Consider the following 18,900-nt stretch of genomic DNA (forward strand, 5'->3'; position numbering starts at 1 on the left):
TCGAACTAAACTAATAAAAAATTCCCTCCCTGTTCATGTAAAATGAATGGCCAATGCACCTAACTTGCACACATTTGGAGTGTGGGCAGCAACCGGAGCACCCGGAGGAAACCCAGGCAGACACGGGGAGAACGTGCAAACTCCACACAGACAGTTTTTTTTAAATACTTTTCCAATTCAATCAAATCAAATCCAATTCAGAGTCTCAACAAGTTGAGACATTTCAGATCCAGGCTGACAAGACAGGGCGAGCGACCAAAATCACCCTGTCCTGGGCCTGATCTACATGAGCCAAGCTGATTGGAGAAAGGGGAGGTTCCTCCTCCAAGACTTGAGCTCATTTGCATCTTAGCCAAAAGGCCGAGATGCCGCTTTTAAAAATTGCTTCATATGAAACATATGAAGCTTCAATGTAACCTAATGACCTCAACCAAATGCAGCATCCTATCCATACTACACTTGATCTTAGCCAAAAGGCCGAGAGCAAACTCCACACAGACAGTTACCCGATGGTGGAATTGAACCCAGGTCCCTGGCACTGTGAAGTAGCAGCGTTAACCACTGTGCCACCGAGCCAGCCCCTTTAAAGAAAGATGTGCAGATTAGATGGATTGGCCATGTTAAATTGCCTCTCAATATCCAAAAATGTGTAGGTTTGTTGGATTAACCGTGATAAATGTACGGGGTTACGGGGATAGGGTGGAGGGGGTGGGCCTGGGTAAGATGTTCTTTCGGAGAGTCGGTGCAGACTCGATGGGCCAAATGGCCTCCTTCTGCACTGTCGGAATCCTATGGTCATGTGGATTTGCAGTTAATTATGGTGCAAACCCAAGGCTGGATTTCCCATACCAATTCCTGGAATTTAACATCTGTAACAATGTTTTCCACTGCACCAGGATGATCTCAAGGGTCCAGAGATTCCTTTATCCCCTCTCCATTGCTGGAAATGCATTGCGACAGAGCGGGACTGCTACTATTCTGCTTTGAGATGATGGCATCCCAAGTCCCGGAGACAGATCTGGACAGTTGTGTACATTGTGGCACTTTCGAGGCATCTATCCCACACCAGGACAGAGGCAGAGAACTTAGGAACCTCTCATTGACACTTTACCAGGGGGAGGGTGGTTTGTTGATTGATATCCCCCTACCCCAGCCCCACGCCAACCCAATGATACCCTCAAATGCTGCTACTTAAGTCTCAATGCATTCTCTCATCAATTGCCATTAGGAAATCTGGATAGGCCCTTCCATTGCTACATTTGTCCATTAGGTGTCCTTTCTATTGACCACAAGAAAGGGCGTGACCACCTCTCTTTGAGTGATGTCTGTCCCCATCTTCCGAACTCTTGACTGGATCCCACCCCAGCTTTCTGTAACTGCTCGAACTGCCTTTCCAAGTTCAGCATTATTTGCACAACCTTTCCTGGAGGTTTTTGAGAACATAGTGACATTGAATACTACAGCGTAGGATCAAGCCATTCAGTCCAGCAGATATATTTCAGTGTTGATGCTCCACAATAGCCCTCTCTGACCTCACGTCAACCAGCCCATCAATACATTCTTCCATCTCTTTCTTCCTCATGTACTTACTTAGATTCCCCTTAAATGCTACTACGCTATTCATCTTAACCACACTTTGCAGCAGCAAGTTCCACATTCTGAGCAAAGAATTTTCTTCTGAATTCCTTTTTTGGATTTATTAATAGCCATGCTACGGCTCTCAGTTTTGGACTCCTCCTCTCCACAAGTGGAAATAACTTCTCTACACCCTTCCACAATTCTAAAGAGCTTTCCAACAGGTCACCTGTCAGCCTTCATTTCTCTGGAGAAAAGGGTATCATGCTGTTCAGCTTTGCCTGAGACCTTTACACACTCCCTTCCAACAGCTGACTGACTACCATAGAATCATATCATAGAATCCCGACAGTGCAAAAAGAGGCCATTCAGCCCATCGAGCCTGCACCGACAACAATCCCACCCTGGCCCGATTCCCATAACCCTGGGTATTTACTCTGCAAATCCCCTGACACTAAGGGGTAATTCAGCATGGCCAATCAACCTAACCTGCACATCTTTCAGACTGTGGGAGGAAACTGGAGCACCGGGAGGAAACCCATGCAGACATGGGGAAAACGTGCAGACTCCACACAGACCGTGAACCAAGCCGGGAATCGAACCTGGGTCACTGGTGCTGTGAGGCAGCAGTGCTAACCACTGTGCTACCGTGCTGCCCCGCCAGTTTGACCCACTTTTAGCCTTTCCTACCATCAGTGTGAGGAAACCTTCTGAAAACAAAGCCAGATTCACAGAGAGGAGGGGAAAGGGCAGAAAGCGGGACTGAATTCAACTGAGGGGTTAAAATCAGCTGAGATGGCTTCTTCGGCCATATGCTTTCCATTTCTGCCTGATGGCATTTTATCCTTACCACCTTTCAAGTAGCTTGAGGCTCCGGCTAAAGCTCGGCTGGGGCCCAACTGAGGTGCAAAGATCATGATTCAATGAAGCCTCAGCACCATAATGATATTTTTGGTGAAACTCGGGGTAGGCCCGAGTGGTGAAGTGGGACTGAGCAAGAGGTGGCAGAGTAGCCAGAAGAATTGCCGGCTTTCATTCGTAAAGTAGTCCACGGTGACCCGGAGGAACAGGAGGGCTCTTCGGGGCCCTGCAATGGAATTATTAGGCTGCACCCTGTCATAGACCTTCCTCTCTCTCCCCAGCCCAATGTTGGCTCCGCAACTCCTCCCCTACCCTGGCCACTGCGGCTTATACCAGGGTGGTTTCTCTGGGCTCCTCTATGGCACCAGGTTGCCTTCCCAATTTCTGTTCCCGCCTGCCAGTTCTAATGTCAATTCTGATCAGTTTCATAGAAACATAGAAACTAGAAGCAGGAGTCGGCCATTCGGCCCTTTGAGCCTGCTTCACCATTCATTTTGATCATGGCTGATCATTGAATTCAATATCCTAATCCCACCATCCTCCTTTATCCCTTTAGGCCCAAGAGCTATATCTAATTTCTTCTCGTAATCAGACAACCCTTTGGCCTCAACAACTTGCTGTGGTAGTAATTTTGATTTGATTTGAATTCCAGGTAGTGAGTTTCAGGCAGGAGGCAGCGCTGAGCTGTTCTTTGTCACTGTATGTCCTCAAACAACTGCTCAGGGACTGGGGAACCGGACACTTCTTCTAAGGTCCCATTCTTTTTAAAAAAAAAATAAACTTATAATACTGGCCTGAAGCAGCCTTGAGTAATCTAATATTTCACTCTGATGAAGGGTCATCCAGACTCGAAACGTTGGCTCTATTCTCTCTCCACAGGTGCTGTCAGACCTGCTGGGACTTTCCAGCATTTTCTGTTTTTGTTTCAGATCTGCAGTATTTTGCTTTTATTTTATTACAATATTTTGCTGTGCTTATTTCAATGGGCTTGTTTAATATATATCAGAATTAGTGTGTATAGGAATGAGAATGTGGAAAGAGATAGAGAGATATATATATATTTATATATGAATATATAAAACATATCACTGAAGTAAATTCTGAGGAATATTCGATCATTTTATACGTATGCCTATATGAATTTTATATATCCATAAAAAATAGAATTTTTTTAACCTCAGAAAGTGTCCGTTTAATACATATTTTGTGTACTTACACTGTTGTTTCACTGAGAATGGAACTTCAGAACCTGTCTTTAAAAGAAAATTGCACTGCAGCAGAATTAAACTTTCATTAATTTGCTCGGCTATTGCAAATACAAAGATGGGTTCATATCATTTCTCTCCCGCCCACCAATCTGTGTAAAGGAAGGTTACTTAAGGTTGGCCAACAATCTGCAAGGTCTGCCAAGAGCTGGCAGCCGACTCTCACCTGTGGTAAATGAGGACATTTCTTCCTGCCAGGCACATGGCAAGGCTTTCCACTGGGCGCCGGCTGGATGTTAAATAGGGTCTGCAGAGCAGCCTGTGCCGTCTGGGCTTTGGCCAACTTCTTGCTGCGCCCCGAGCCTTCGAACAGCCTCCCGTCCACTCTGACTGCCATCACAAAGCTCTTGACGTGCTTCTCCACAGTCTCCGAGAGACAGGCGTACCTGAGCCCCGGGCGCAGCTCATTTAACATCTCCACTGGGTTCTTCCTGCCAGCTGCTGCTGGCGACGGCGTCTTGTGCTTGGTCTGCGTGGCCTGGACCATTAGGTCCAACGTGTGGCAGAGTAATCGCCCGTGCCTGCTGCAGCCGCTGTACCGCAGGTCGCCGTCAGCGGGGCTGCAGCGAGGCAAGCCGTCCCCCTGAGCGGCGGAAGGCTCAAACTCTTTGAACAGTGTGTTGGGGAAGTCAGCCTGGTCGGAGGTGAAATCTGCAGTGGGGTTGACACAGTTCCCCATGGCCAGGTGAGCCTGGGAGGCGTTGGGGAACTGCACAAAAGACTGCAGGGCCATCTCCGCAGCCCGCATCTTGGCTTTCTTCTTGGTGGGTCCCGTGCCTTCGAACAGCAGACCATTAACCTCCACCGCAATAGCAAAAATGGGTGCGTGCACTGGTCCGGTCTGCGAGACCATCCTGTACTGCAGTCCTGGCTTCAGCTCGTTCAGCTGCACCAGGGCGTTCTTTGGTGTCACTGACCACGACAACTTCTTACATCTCAGCTGCACCTTGGGGTGCATGTGCCCGTTATTCCCTTCCTCCAGTGGCCTTTTCCTTTTCAGGCCTGCTGCCCCTCTCCCAGCCACATCGGCACAGAGGAAGACCTGACGCTCACTGGACTCTCGTGTGTGGTCCTCCAGGGATAAGTTGCCCACATTGCGATTCTCTTTGACCTCAACACTGCTGGTGCCTATTGAAACACAAAAGGAGATGGTACAGTTACTGTGCATTCAACACCTACATTTCAGCCTCCTTACCACCACCCTTCTGTCCCTGCTGAAGTGAAACGTTTGTTATACATGGGTTCGCAGGATCAGCTGCCCTCAAGATATGTATTAGTTATTACAAATTCATAATTGCCCTTGAGAAGGTGGTGGTGAGCTGCCTTCTTGAATGGCTGCAGCTCCTGTGGGTAAGCTACAATCACAGTGCTATTAGCAGGGGAGTTTCTGTGAACAAATTGGTTTATTTTGAATAAAATCTACAACAAATGGGCATTGCTGGCTGGCCAGCATTTATTGCCCATCCTTAGTTGCCCGAGGGCAGTTGAGAGTCAACCACATTGCTGTGGCTCTGGAGTCACATGTAGGCCAGACCAGGTAAGGATGGCAGATTTCCTTCCCGAAAGGACATTAGTGAACCAGATGGGTTTTTCCGACAATTGACAATGGTTTCACGGTCAACAGTAGATTCGCAATTCCAGTTATTTTTTGTTGAATTCAAATTTAACCATCAGCCGTGGCGGGATTTGAATCTGGGTCCCCAGAATATTAACTGAGTTTCTGGATTAATAGTCTAGCGATAGTATCACGAGGCCACCGCCTCCCCTTAGACTTCTAATTTCAAATTTTCATTGAATTCAAATTCCACCATGGACCCCAGACCCCCAGAGCGTTCACCTGGGCCTCTGGATTACTAGTCCAGTGACATTACCACTTTGCCGCTGGCTCCCCTCCAGAAAGCAACTGATGTTGACCCGACAGGACACAACATTCCATTTTGTCTTTAAAGTCTGGGTGCAGATGAACCAAAAATCGATGGAGGAAGTGGACATGTCTGCAAACTGAGCTCAGCACGAGCCAATCTGCAGCTGTACTGATTTGCAGCTTCCTGTCAGAATTCTACTGCAGTGCTTCACGACCAGAGGATGCAGGCCTCACCAACAGCTGGCAAATCTGCTTCAGCCCAATGATTTTAATCGATTTTGACATTTGTTGCAGAGAATGCGAGTAACTGGATTACTTCTTACTGTTGGCATCAGCATAACTTTCACTTGGAGTATCTGCTCGCTTCAGTGGTCACTGGCACTGCTCTGGGAAGGGGCTGATTGTCTATCTCCCTAACTGTAACGTGATACACTGAAAACAAAGGCAAACACTCGAACAAAAGGCTTCAGCAAGAATCTGTTCTTTAAATGGATCGTTTGCAGCACTTACGGAAATATTGCGGGTGACGTGCTCGGAGAGAGAAAGAGTAACGTGGAGACTCTGTCACACATCAAGATTTTTTTGACGGTTTTTCTACAGAAGGGACTTGGAGAGCAGAGCTACATTTCATGTTGGTTTTTATTTTTAAGAAAAGCAGATCCTCACAAATTTGATAAAGAAGCTAATGCGCTAAATGGATGTCATCTCTCTCAGAGACTAAACAATTGCTAATTTGTCTTGTTTCGTTTGAAAAATGACTCACACCCAATGTCTTGGCAATCCTTTGACCCGCGTCTGTTGACAAGCAACTAGGGAAATGAGTGAGAAGTGGGAAAATCGGCAGTCATTTAGCTTTCAAACCAAGTCATAGAATCCCTACGGTGCAAAAGGAGGCCATTCAGCCCATTGAGCCTGCATCGATCACAATCTCACCCAGGCCCTATCCCCATAACCTCACTTATTTAGCCTGCTAATCCCCCTGACACTAAGGGGCCATTTAAAATGGCCAATCAACCAAACCTGCACATCTTTGGACCAATGGAAGAAATCGGGGTACACGGAGAAAACCCATGCAGACATGGGGAGAACATGCGGATTCCACACAGACAGTTACCAAGACTGGAATTGAACCCGGGTCCCTGGTAACAGTGTTAACCACTGTGCCACCATGCCGCCCAAATTCGTTTTGGGGAGGCTCAGAAAGACTGAAATGCTGATGGGCCCAGTGAGCTCTGTTGTTTAAGTCGAGTAGATTTTGACCCACTATTATGGGAAAGTGTGGCATTGTCTTTTGTAAGAAGTTTAACAACACCAGGTTAAAGTCCAACAGGTTTATTTGGTAGCAAAAGCCACACAATCCATTTAGCGCATTAGCTTCTTGTGTGGCTTTTGCTACCAAATAAACCTGTTGGACTTTAACCTGGTGTTGTTAAACTTCTTACTGTGTTTACCCCAGTCCAACGCCGGCATCTCCACATTGTCTTTTGTATCAGTGCATGGAAGTAAATAGATTTGATTGTAGAAAGAGAATCTAGCTATCATTCTTATTGCACATTGATTTGTTCTGATTATAAGTGTAGTAAATTGGGAGGCATATCCCAATCATTGTGGCTCCAATAACGTAAGGTTCATTAACTAATATAATATATATAAGGGACAATATGGAAGTTGTCAGAGGGGATTTAGGATAGCCCAGGACTAAAAGGACTAATAGATCAGAATAGGTTAATTTAGAGTGAATATAGTATGGTAAAAGTACAAAGTATCTGGATTTACAAAGGTACTGTTTGCATAGAAACACATATAACCACTGTTAGAGAATTTAAACATGTTTTTTTGAAAACATATATTTGGTATTTAAAGCATACACCTTGGCCAATTGCACTACTCTAAACGCGATGGGAAAAAGGTAAGAAAGAAGAATCACATTCTTTGAAAACAATATAGCTACTGAGAGAAGCGAAGGAACCCTCTTACCAGTCCAAACTGTCCCAGACAGGAGAATGAATAGAGCAATACAACTTCCTGATAAAGAGTTGCTAGGAGACAAGGGGAAAGAATTTTATTCATATATTCCCATGCCATCAGAGAGTAGAGTGTTTTTGGGGTTCTGCAGGGATCTGTGTTAGGATAAATCTGTGCTATGGCCTGAACAGGTATAGCAGGCAGTAAAGAAGCCAAATGGTATGTTGGCCTTCATAGCAAGACAATTTGAGTACAGGAATAGGGATGTTTTGCTGCAATTGTATAGGGCATTGGTGAGGCCACATCTGGAGTATTGTGTGCAGTTTTGGTGTACTTATCTGAGGGAGGGTGTCCTTGCTATAGAGGGAGTACAGCAAAGGTTTACCAGGCTGATTCCTGGGATGGCAGGTCTGTCATATGAGGATAGACTAAATTGGTTAGGATTATATTCACTGGAGTTTAGAAGAGTGAGAGGGGATCTCATAGAAACTTATAAAATTCTAACAGCGTTAGACAGGGTAGATTCAGAAAGAATGTTCCCAATGGTGGGGGAGACCAGAAGTAGGGGTCATAGTTTGAGGATAAGGGGTAAACCTTTTAGAATTGAGGTGAGGAGAAATGTCTTCACCCAGAGGGTGGTGACTGTGTGGAATTCACTTCGAATGTAATTGAGACCAAAATATTGTCTGATTTCAAGAAGAAATTAGATATAGCTCTTGGGGTTAAAGGGATCAAGGGATATGGGAGGAAGGGGGATCAGGATATTGAATTTGATGATCAGCCATAATCAAAATGAATGGCAGAACAGGCTCAAAGGGCTGAATGGCCTCCTCCTGCTTCCAGTTTCTATGTTTCTATTGGCCAAGATAACGATCTATACTAATAATGATTGGCTCCCATCTGGCAGGATGAGCAGAGGGGGCAGGCAAATGACTTTGGAAAATCGCACAATTGTAATACCCATAGCAATGCAATTTAGAGTAATTTGGGCTGCCTCAAATTGCTCTCCTATGTGCGTGGACCAGGCCTGGGCAATAAAGTACGTCATCAACCAGAACTAGTGAGTCCTTTGTACTTGGTCTCCCAAAAAGCTCCTACACAAGTCTACTCTCTTTTCCTCCCTGGCTTCAACTGAGGACCCTCCCCATCCCAGGAAGCACGCCCTTGCTCCCGATTGGCCAAGCAAGCCACTCAGTTCAAAGGCAATCAGGGATGGGGAATAAATGCTGGCCAACCAGCGACGCCCTCATCTCAGAGAAGGAAGTGTGTACAGCAGCCAGGAAGCTGAAGCACCAAGCCATTCTCACATCCACTGCGAGGACATGGATAACAAACACCGGCCGGAATTTTCCGACCACTTACGCAGCAGGATTTTCCAATCGGTTAGGATTTTCCAATCCCGCTGCAGTGAATGGAGATTTGGCTTGCCCTTGCAGCGGAAGCATGGCAGTAAGATCGCGCCCACCATTTTGTTCCCCAGGGGTTGTGCCTGTACGCAAATTATCTGATGACATTGGGCGGCATTATCCGGCCGCTCGTGCCCCAAGACCAGAAATTCCCGCCCAAGCTCAACGGATGTTTCAACAGTCCGCCACATTTTCTGTCTCGCCCGCTGCGATTCCTGCGGCGGGTGAGATGGGAAATGGTTTTGGCCATTAATTCTGCTCCTCTCTCCACTGATTCTATCCAAGCTGCTGACTATTTCCAGCATCTTCTTGTTTTTGTTACCAACAACCAGCTCCCTGCAGGAATTGGATTCAAAGCCGTTTCCCACAGCTTCATGCTGTTCGGCATGCTCTTACCAAGGTCTGAAATGTGACAAGTAAATTATTGGCTATCTCAGAGAACAAAAGGCTTTTTAGAAACCGCTCTTTAGATTTTATTGGTAATTCTGACTCTTTAGTAGAAAGCTGTAAAATGGTAGTTGCATGACATTTGTAACCAATGTGTGACAGGAAAATAGTCATTCTTCTCAATTTTATTACTTTTAAAGCCCATGCAAAATAACATTTTGTGCAGGATACCAATTCGAGCCAATGTTTGCCACAAATGAAGAAATTTCCTTTCGATTTTTGCAACAGTAACAGACACAACCACAGTACTGATTTAGTGAGATTTCTCTTCTCTGTTTGACCCTTCACAACTGGAATTTTACTGTCCTTGAAATTTGGGGCAATAAGATTTCAATGGTTGAGCCTCAGACACTGCCTTGAGGAACGGTTGCAGTGACGTCCTGGAGTTGAGATGATTGACCCAATAAGGGCGGCACGGTGGCACAGTGGTTAGCACTGCTGCCTCACAGCACCAAGGACCGGGGTTCGATTCCCGGCTTGAGCCACTGTCTGTGTGGAGTCTGCACGTTCTCCCCGTGTCTGCGTGGGTTTCCTCCGGATGCTCCGGTTTCCCCGCACAGTCCAAAAGATCTGCTGATTAGGTGCGTTGGCCATGCTAAATTCTCCCTCAGTGTACCTGAACAGGCATCAGAATGTGGCGACCAGGGGATTTTCACAGTAACTTCATTGCAGTGTTAATGTAAGCTTACTTGTGGCACTAATAAATAAATGTTAAATTTGATTGTGCCTGTAAAGCAGCCAACAGGGAACTCTGCGCGTCTATGTCCTTTTGGTTGTATGTTCCTGGCAACTCTATATAACACTTATAGGTATAGTCGTCATAGTCCCAGATGATCATAGACCTTTGAGGAAGAAAGTTGACTGGTGCTGATTTTAACCTGAGGATCACCACACCCCAGGCGTGAGCAAGGTTGAGAAGGTGAGCCTTGCTGGACGGCTGGTTCATGATGCAGAGCGGCGTCAACAGCGTGGGTTCAATTCCAGTACAGGCTGAGGTTATTCATGAAGCCCCACTCAAAGCCTCCATTCAAAGCCCCGCCTTGTCAACCTTGCCCCTCAACTGAGGGTTAAATCATCACCAGTCAGCTTTCCCCCTCAAAGGGGAGAGCAGCCTATGGTCAGTCATCTGGGACTATGGCAACTTTCCCTTACCTTTTTTCATATGTAGAATGTTGATTATTGACTGTAATACTGTTTGGGGCTTGAGGAATCGGATGACTCTGATGCCACGTCAAAGACAGCCGACATCTCTTAAAAGGGCGGTGTATTCTGACTGCACATAGGAGGGGATGATCAGAGATTTGGGGATTGCCCCCTCAGGGTTCTCCATTTTGCAGGTCTGACTGCACGGATTCTAACCAGATTCTGGCCGCATTTTACGGGAGGTGGTAAAAAAGGTAGGTTATCTTTTGAAGCAGAAGTTTTTTTTATTACACTGTAATGGCAGTTAATATTGTGAGCTGCGTTGGAACATTATTAAACCATGCACTGCACCAGGATACATGTAATTCCTTTCCTCTTAGGACGTGCTGCAGTGATAAAGAGCATCCTGCAATATTATAACGTTGAAGATCAACTGCACCCTAAAGAGGTCTTCAAAAATTAACCTCCAAGTGCTTTCTGATGGCCGCGCAAAATCACTAAGACGCCAGGGAACTTTCATTTCTCTTTTAATTAAACATTTCAAAGCAAACGCAATGAAAAACATTTCATTAGCTGAGCTTCCTCTGCTAAACCGAGGCATCGCTCGCTCTTCACGTTGGAAACAGTTATTTTAAAATTCCCATGTGTTGATTACAGCTGTCTAATATAAGTATTATATTGGAAGATTCTCACTATATCACTGCGGTGTGTTTTAAGAGGGAAAAATAATCCCATATGTCCTGGTGCGGCCTATAATTAGACAAAAGTGTGTTCAATTTAAAATTCAACTAAACCTCTCAAACAAAAATGGCTGGAAATCTTCCCCTGCCTTCAGCATTTAGACAGCATCCTGATTATTGGGTTGAGATTGTACGTGATTCAATCTATTCTCCTTTATATTGGTAATGTCCCTGTTATCTCCTGGTCTCTGTGTCGATATGCGCGATCTGCTTGGAGATCCTCTCCACTTTGAGCCAGCAGTTTGCGGTGTTGGTGGTAGCCATGATGTGGAGATGCCGGCGTTGGACTGGGGTGGGCACAATAAGTAGTCTCACAACACCAGGTTAAAGTCCCACAGGTTTATTTCAAATAAGCCTGTTGGACTTTAACCTGGTGTTGTGAGACTACTTACTACGCCTACCCCAGTCCAACGTCGGCAACTCCACATCATCCCCTGGTTGGTTAGAGGCGAGCCTACTCATCGTGAGGGGACTTCCTCAGCAGAGCTTTGCGCACATGGCAATGTTTCACATCAGCTTGAGTTGGATCAGTGGTCGTGACATGTTACGGTTCACTTGGAGAGTCCGAGTACCGTGGCAACGTCAGAGCTATGGAGGGTGATGATCGAGACTCCAATGTTTCTTTTATCATCTAATCAGGAATCTCTCTCACTCTTACTGCCTGCTACTGGTGAGCGTTGGATGGATTTGCAGGTTGATACTAAACTTGTTTGACAATGTTGCAAACACACCGTCCTTCGCTGTCAAGTCGTGAGGTGGGTCTTGAACCCGGAGCTCACCCACTGAGCTGCAAGACCTCTACTTACCAATCAGTGCCTGACAACATGGAGACAGAGGAATGCAATGCAAATGTAGCAAGTGCTCACCTGTTAATATCAGCCACCGTAGTTTCTAATGCGCTGCTTCATTGACGGATTCCCAACTATTAGGAGTATATGATATGATTGCTCTTCTGTCCTCAATGACTGGCAACAATCTACTTAGAGTCACAGAATCTCCACAGAGAATCTCCACAGCAAAAGAGGCCATTCGGCCCATCTCTGCGCCGACTCATTGACCGAGTAACTGACCCAGGCCCTTGTCCTGCCCTATCCCTGGAACTCTACACAATTCCCATGGCTAATCCATCTAACCTACACATCCTGTGTACACAAAGGGGCAATTTTGGACACCAAAGGGCAATTTGACATGGCCAATCCATCTAATCTGTGCATCTTTGGACTGCGGGAGGAAACTGGAGCACCCGGAGGAAACCCACGTAGACACGTGACTGTCCATCTTTCTTTTTTTTAAGGCAAACACTTGCACTGCCATAAGTTAAAAAGAAGCCGTTAGTATGATTTTGTCAAGGGTTTTTATTTCCGACCAAGGTGAAGAACCTCATTGCTGGGCAACTGACATTATTAATTTAAAAGTGTTCTTTTCCGTCACTGTAACTGTAATAACGCAAACTTTCCACTCAGATATCTCTTGCCATCACATTTATATTTAGCATTGTGCAATATATTTATGTGTTAATTTTGCAGTTCTGTGTGTTTATACAATAGTTAAGAAATAAGTATACGCCATCTATATGTACATGAACCTCCCCTCCAAAACAGTACCACTAACTGCCCCTTGGATACACACCCACTAATATACTATCACTAACCCTCCCTCCAATACAACATATCTCACTAACCCTCCCTCCAATACAACATATCTCACTAACCCTCCCTCCAATACATTTTATTTCACTAACCCCCCCTCCGATACACTGTATATCACTAACCCTCCCTCTGATACACAATATATCCCTAACCCCCTTCCCTCTGATACACTGTATATCACTAACCTTCCCTCCCTCTGACACACCGGCCATTTTTGCCATGGGGAGGGACTCAGGAGGAATCACAGAATCACAGAACTGTTACGGCGCAGAAGAAGACCATTTGGCCCTTCATGTCTATACCGGCCCTCCAAAATGAGCATCATGCCTTCAGGGGCGGCACGGTGGCACAGTGGTTAGCACTGCTGCCTCACAGCGCCAGGGCCCAGGTTTGATTACTGGCTTGGGTCACTGTCTGTGTGGAGTTTGCACATTCTCCCCGTGTCTGCGTGCGTTTCCTTCGGGTGCTCCGGTTTCCTCCCACACTCCAAAACACGTGCTGGTTAGGTGCATTGGCCATGCTAAATTCTCCCTCAGTGTACCCAAACAGGAGCCAGAATGTGGCGACTAGGGGATTTTCACAGTGACTTCATTGCAGTGTTAATGTAAGCCTACTTGTGACATTAATAAGTAAACTTTAACTTTAAAAAAATGAGGGACAGGGGTTTTGGAAGAGCAGTGGAAAAAAGCTTGAATTTATATTTGATTTCTCAGTTTCAAAGGAGAAAAATGAGATCCAGTGGTGTCTGATGTGACCAGCTAGACCCAGTGAGGGTCTGTGAGTGAGTCAGTGAGGCTAATCGCATGGAGAAATTCTCATGGGTGGCATAAATCCTACACTGAACAATCAGTACTTGATAAAACTCATATAAATTAAAATTATGTTAAGATACAAAAGTCTGAGGTCACATACCAACTGACTCAAGAACAGCTTCTTCCCTGCTGCCATCAGACTTTTGAATGGACCTCCCTCGCATTAAGCTGATCTTTCTCCACACCCTAGCAATGACTGTAACGCTACATTCTGCACTCTCTCATTTCCTTCTCCATGAACGGTATACTTTTCACTGTATACTAATACATGTGACAATAATAAATCAAATCAAATCAAAATCACAATTATATTCTGCTATACATATATATTTCACGGTTGCCAATTTTCTCCTCTCCTGGAGATATTGGTCTTCACTGGAAAACTGTTTAATAACAGCCTTCAATAGTTTGTCAAAGTCATCCTGCTTTGCTTATTTCATAGAATCATAAAATCCCTACATTGCAGAAGGAGCCTCGAGTCTGCACCAACTCTTACCCAGGCCCTATCCCCGTAATCCCACATATTTTACCCTACTAATCCCCCGAGCCTATCTATATCTTGGGACACTAAGGGGTAATTTAGCATGGCCAATCTACCTAAACTGCACATCTTTGGGCTGTGGGAGGAAACCGCAGCACCCAGAGGAAACCCACGCAGACATGCGGGGGAACGTGCAAACTCCACACAGACAGTCACCCAAGGCTGAAGTTGAACCCAGGTCTCTGGCGCTGTGAGGCAGCACTGGTTATAGAACCTTAGTTAGGCCGCACTTGGAATATAGTGTTCAAATATGGTCGCCACACTACCAGAAGGATGTGGAGGCTTTGGAGAGGGTACAGAAAAGATTTATCAGGATGTTGCCTGGTATGGAGGGCATTAGCTATGAGGAGAGGTTGGAGAAACTTGGTTTGTTCTCACTGGAGCGACGGAGGTTGAGGGGAGACCTGATAGAAGTTTACAAGACTATGAGGGGCATGGACAGAGTGGATAGTCAGAAGCTTTTTCCCAGAGTGGAAGAGTCAATTACTAGGGGGCATAGGTTTAAGGTGCGAGGGGTAAGGTTTAAAGGAGGTGTACGAGGCAGATTTTTTACATAGAGAGTAGTGGGTGCCTGGAACTCGTTGCCGGGGGAGATAGTGGAAGCGGATACGGTAGTGACTTTTAAGGGGCGTCTTGACAAGTACATGAATAGGATGGGCATAGAGGAATATGGTCTCCGGAAGGGTAGGGGGTTTTTGTTAAGTCGGGCAGCATGGTCGGTGCAGGCTTGGAGGGCTGAAGGGCCTGTTCCCGTGCTGTAATTTTCTTTGTTCTTTGTTCATTGCTAACCACTGAACTGTGCGAGGGCTTGCACGCTCTCCCCGTGTCTGTTCTGTGGAGGATTTTCGCACACTTTCCAGTGGGTTTCATCCGATGGTGATTAGAATGGGAGCCCCCTCTGCAGACATCATGGCCGGTATTTTACGACCTCGTTCAGGCGAGGCTCATAAAATTCTGCCCGAGGCCAATGGAGAATTCCATTCCGCTTGACGCCTGCCCTGGAAGTAAAATTCTGGAACGCCAGTTACTCCAGCTAACTCCATACAGACTGGCAAACAGACACTGGGGACTTTTGCACAGGATAGTTTCAGTTGCGCTGAGAGATTTATTTACCCACCAGGCCGCTCAGGGGGGACTGTGTCAGAAGCATTTTAATAATTTTCTTATTTAGAACATCCAGTTCTAAACTCTCCATTTTATGTGTTGCGGCTGCTTCATGGCAGCTGCTTATGTTGGCTTTCATAAGCGAGAACATATGGTTGACTCGTACTAAGTGTGCTGGCTTCACAGCCAGATGTTCTCATTATTGTATGGCTGGGCTCTTTACTGCTCGATTCCGCCTGTCATGATTCTTGGCTGTGATACTGGATAGAGTACCTTGCACGCTTTCCTAAATAAAAGGTGAACATATATAGCTAGAAGTCGAACTTCTTTGCTTAATGTTTTGTATGATACCTCTTAGTTCATTATCTGAAGACAAGGATTAACCGATTTATTTAACTTTCAGGCATGTCATAGAATCATAGAATCCTACAGTGCAGAAGGAGGCCATTCGGCCCATCGAGTCTGCACCGACCACAATCCCACCCAGGCGCTATCCCCACATTCCCATGCATTTACCCCAGCTAGTCCACCTAACCCGCACATCTTTGGACTGTGGGAGGAAACCAGAGCACCTGAAGGAAACCCACGCAGACACGGGGAGAACGTGCAAACTCCACACCGACAGTGACCCGAGGCCGGGAATTGAACCCGGGTCCCTGGTGCTAACCACTGTGCCACCGTGCCGCCCCGAATGTCATTATGTCAAAGGTATGCCTGCAATTTTGTGGTTCTTTTTCATTCCATCGAGTGGCGTCAGTGATTTGCTCATCAAAAAAACTGGAATGACACTTACTCAAATTGTCTTCATCTTCAGTATTCTCCAAACCAGGGCTGAAATATTTGAATGGACCGATGAATGAAGAAAGTGCGTTTAATTTATCTGGAATAAAGAAGCATATAATAGTACATTAGTTTTATTATTCTTTCATTATGGTCTATATTTTTCTCTGTTTGAGAAGAATGAGAGAGATGCCTGTTATTCATGAAATTAATGACCAGCTAACAAAATATCACAGGCATGTGTGCTTTAGAAATGCGTCTTTTTCCAAGCGGAATTACTAAAACAACCAATCTCAACACATCTGCCATTGGTCAGGGACACAGGGACATAGGAGCTAGAGTAGGCCCATCGAATCAGCTCTGCCATTCAATATGATCACGGTCGATTGGACATTTCGATGCCTTTTACCTACATTATCCCCATACTTCCTTACGTCATTGGTAGTTAGTGGTTAGCACCAGGGACCCGGGCTCGATTCCAGCCTTGGGTCACTGTCTGTGTGGAGTTTGCACATTTTTCCCGTGTCTGGATGGGTTTCCTCCGGGTGCTCCAGTTTCCTCTCTCAGTCCAAAGATGTGCAGGTTAGGTTGATTGACCATGCCAAATTGCCCCTCGTGTGTCAGGGGGATTATCAGGGTAAATACGTGGGGTTACAGGGATAGGGACTGGGAGGGATTGTGGTTGGTGCAGGCTCGGTCGGCCGAATGGTCTACTTCTGCACTGTAGGAATTCTAAGATTCCATGTGGAGTTTGTACATTCTTCCTGTGTCTGTGTGGGTTTCCTCCGGGTGCTCCGGTTTCCTCCCACACTCCAAGGATGTGCGGGTTAGGTTGATTGGCTGTGGTAAATTGCCCCTTAGAATCAGGGGAAAAAGCGAGGGTAAATGCATGCGGTCATGGGGATAGGACCTGGGTGGGATTGTTGTCGGTGCAAGCTCAATGGGCCGAATGGCCTCCTTCTGCACTGATTCTAAATCTGTCAATCTCTGTTTTAAATGTAGTCAATGGCTACATTTCCATAGCCCTCTGGGTAGAGAATTTCAAAGATTCACAGCCCTCTGAGTAAAATGATTTCTCCTCATCTCAATCTTAAGTTGCTTCCCCTTTAATTTGAAATGATCACCCCTGGTTCTAGACTTCCCAACCAGGGGAAACAGCTTAGCTGCATCTACCCTGTCTGTTCCTTTTACGTGTTTTGCGGGTTTCAATTAGATCGCTTCTCATTCTTCAAAATGCTAGAAAATGGAGGCCTGGTATTCCCAATCTCTCCTCATGGACCATCCCACCATCCCAAGAACAAGTCTGGTAAACCTTCCATTGTATTTCCCCTCTTGCAGTAATATCCTTCCTCAGGTAAAGGGAGTAATCTTATGTAACATTTCTCACATGCGATTCAATGACAAATGTCATGAAGGTTTCTTATCCGGCAATGATGGCAGATGGATCAAAGCCAAATTTAATAGGCCCACTTTAGAGGCCAGCCTCGGGAAGCACTGTTCACTGTTGTAGTGGACTGACATAGCAGAGTTTAATACAGAGAGATGGCCTCCAAGGAGGCAGCTGGTGTCACAGGATGCCACAGAGAGCCTGGTCTGTATCATGAGAAGTCTGGAATAAGGGCGAGACAGTGGCACAATGGTTAGCACTGCTGCCTCACAGCGCCAGGGATGTGGGTTCAATTCTGGCCTCGGGTCACTGTCTGTGTGGAGTTTACACATTCTCCCCGCGTCTGCGTGGGTTTCCTCCGGGTGCTCCGGTTTCCTCCCACTGTCCAAAGATGTGCGGGTTAGGCTGATTGGCCATGCTAAATTGACCTTAGGGGGATTAGCAGGGTAAATGAGGGTTATGGGAATAGGGTCTGGGTGGGATTGTGGTCGGTATAGACTCGATGGGCCAAATGGCCTCCTTCTGTACTGGAGGGATACTATGATTCTATGAAGTTCCATGAAAAAAAGGACACATTAAGGCAAGCACATCACTGTAAAACAGAAGGACAGGATTTTTCTGTTAGCACTATGGAAAGTACAGAATTTATGCTACCTATGATGTGCAGACTTTGTTTTATCAGTGTCTTCACACACAGTGATCGTACACAAATACAAATTAGTTCCTCTAATGATAATTGCAGAGATATGTGTCCCCATGTACTCATTATGTATCACTCACTTTCTTTCTCTGACCAATAGATTTTGGGCATCAAGTGAATCAAGGGATAAAGGGGAATCGAGCAAGAAATTGGATTTGATGAGTTGTTCAATCATAGTTTTATTGAATGTTGGAGCAGACCCAAGGAGCGATATTGCCTTCTTCAGCTCTGACCCCTACTCTTATATCAATGGTGATGAAGTAGAAATGGTCGAGAGCTTCAGGTTTCTAGGTGTCCAGATTACCAACAACCTGTCCTGGTCCCCCCCATGCCGACACTATCGTTAAGAAAGCCCACCAACGCCTCTACTTTCTCAGGAATCTAAGGAAATTTGGCATGTCAGCTACGACTCTCACCAATTTTTACAGACGCACCACAGAAAGCATTCTTTCTGGTTGTATCACAGCTTGGTATGGGTCCTGCTCTGCCCAAGACCGCAAGAAACTACAAAGGGTCGTAAAAGAAACCCAATGCATCACGCAAACCACCCTCCCATCCATTGATTCTGTCTACACTTCCCATTGCCTCGGAAAAGCAGCCAGCATAAACAAGGACCCCACACACCCTGGAAATTCTCTTTTCCACCTTCTTACGTCGGAAA

The 18,900-nt window shown here is 45.9% G+C and overlaps 1 protein-coding gene across 1 annotated transcript in view; it reads right to left on the reverse strand.

The window, feature by feature from the left end:
* adarb2 (adenosine deaminase RNA specific B2 (inactive)) overlaps nucleotides 1–17,377 on the reverse strand; it is a 329,000-nt gene extending 311,623 nt beyond the window's left edge. Inside the window, exons 1-4 of the mRNA XM_078229741.1 lie at nucleotides 17,326–17,377; nucleotides 16,166–16,252; nucleotides 4,749–4,829; nucleotides 3,868–4,703 (exon numbers count right to left, since the gene is read on the reverse strand). Of these exons, the coding sequence (XP_078085867.1) occupies nucleotides 3,868–4,703; nucleotides 4,749–4,829; nucleotides 16,166–16,252; nucleotides 17,326–17,377 (1,056 nt within the window). The remainder of the gene's footprint in view (nucleotides 1–3,867; nucleotides 4,704–4,748; nucleotides 4,830–16,165; nucleotides 16,253–17,325) is intronic.
* Between the last annotated feature and the right edge of the window lie 1,523 nt (nucleotides 17,378–18,900).

The sequence above is a fragment of the Mustelus asterias genome, chromosome 2, assembly GCF_964213995.1.
Source record: "Mustelus asterias chromosome 2, sMusAst1.hap1.1, whole genome shotgun sequence".
NCBI classification, from domain to species: Eukaryota; Metazoa; Chordata; class Chondrichthyes; order Carcharhiniformes; family Triakidae; genus Mustelus; species Mustelus asterias.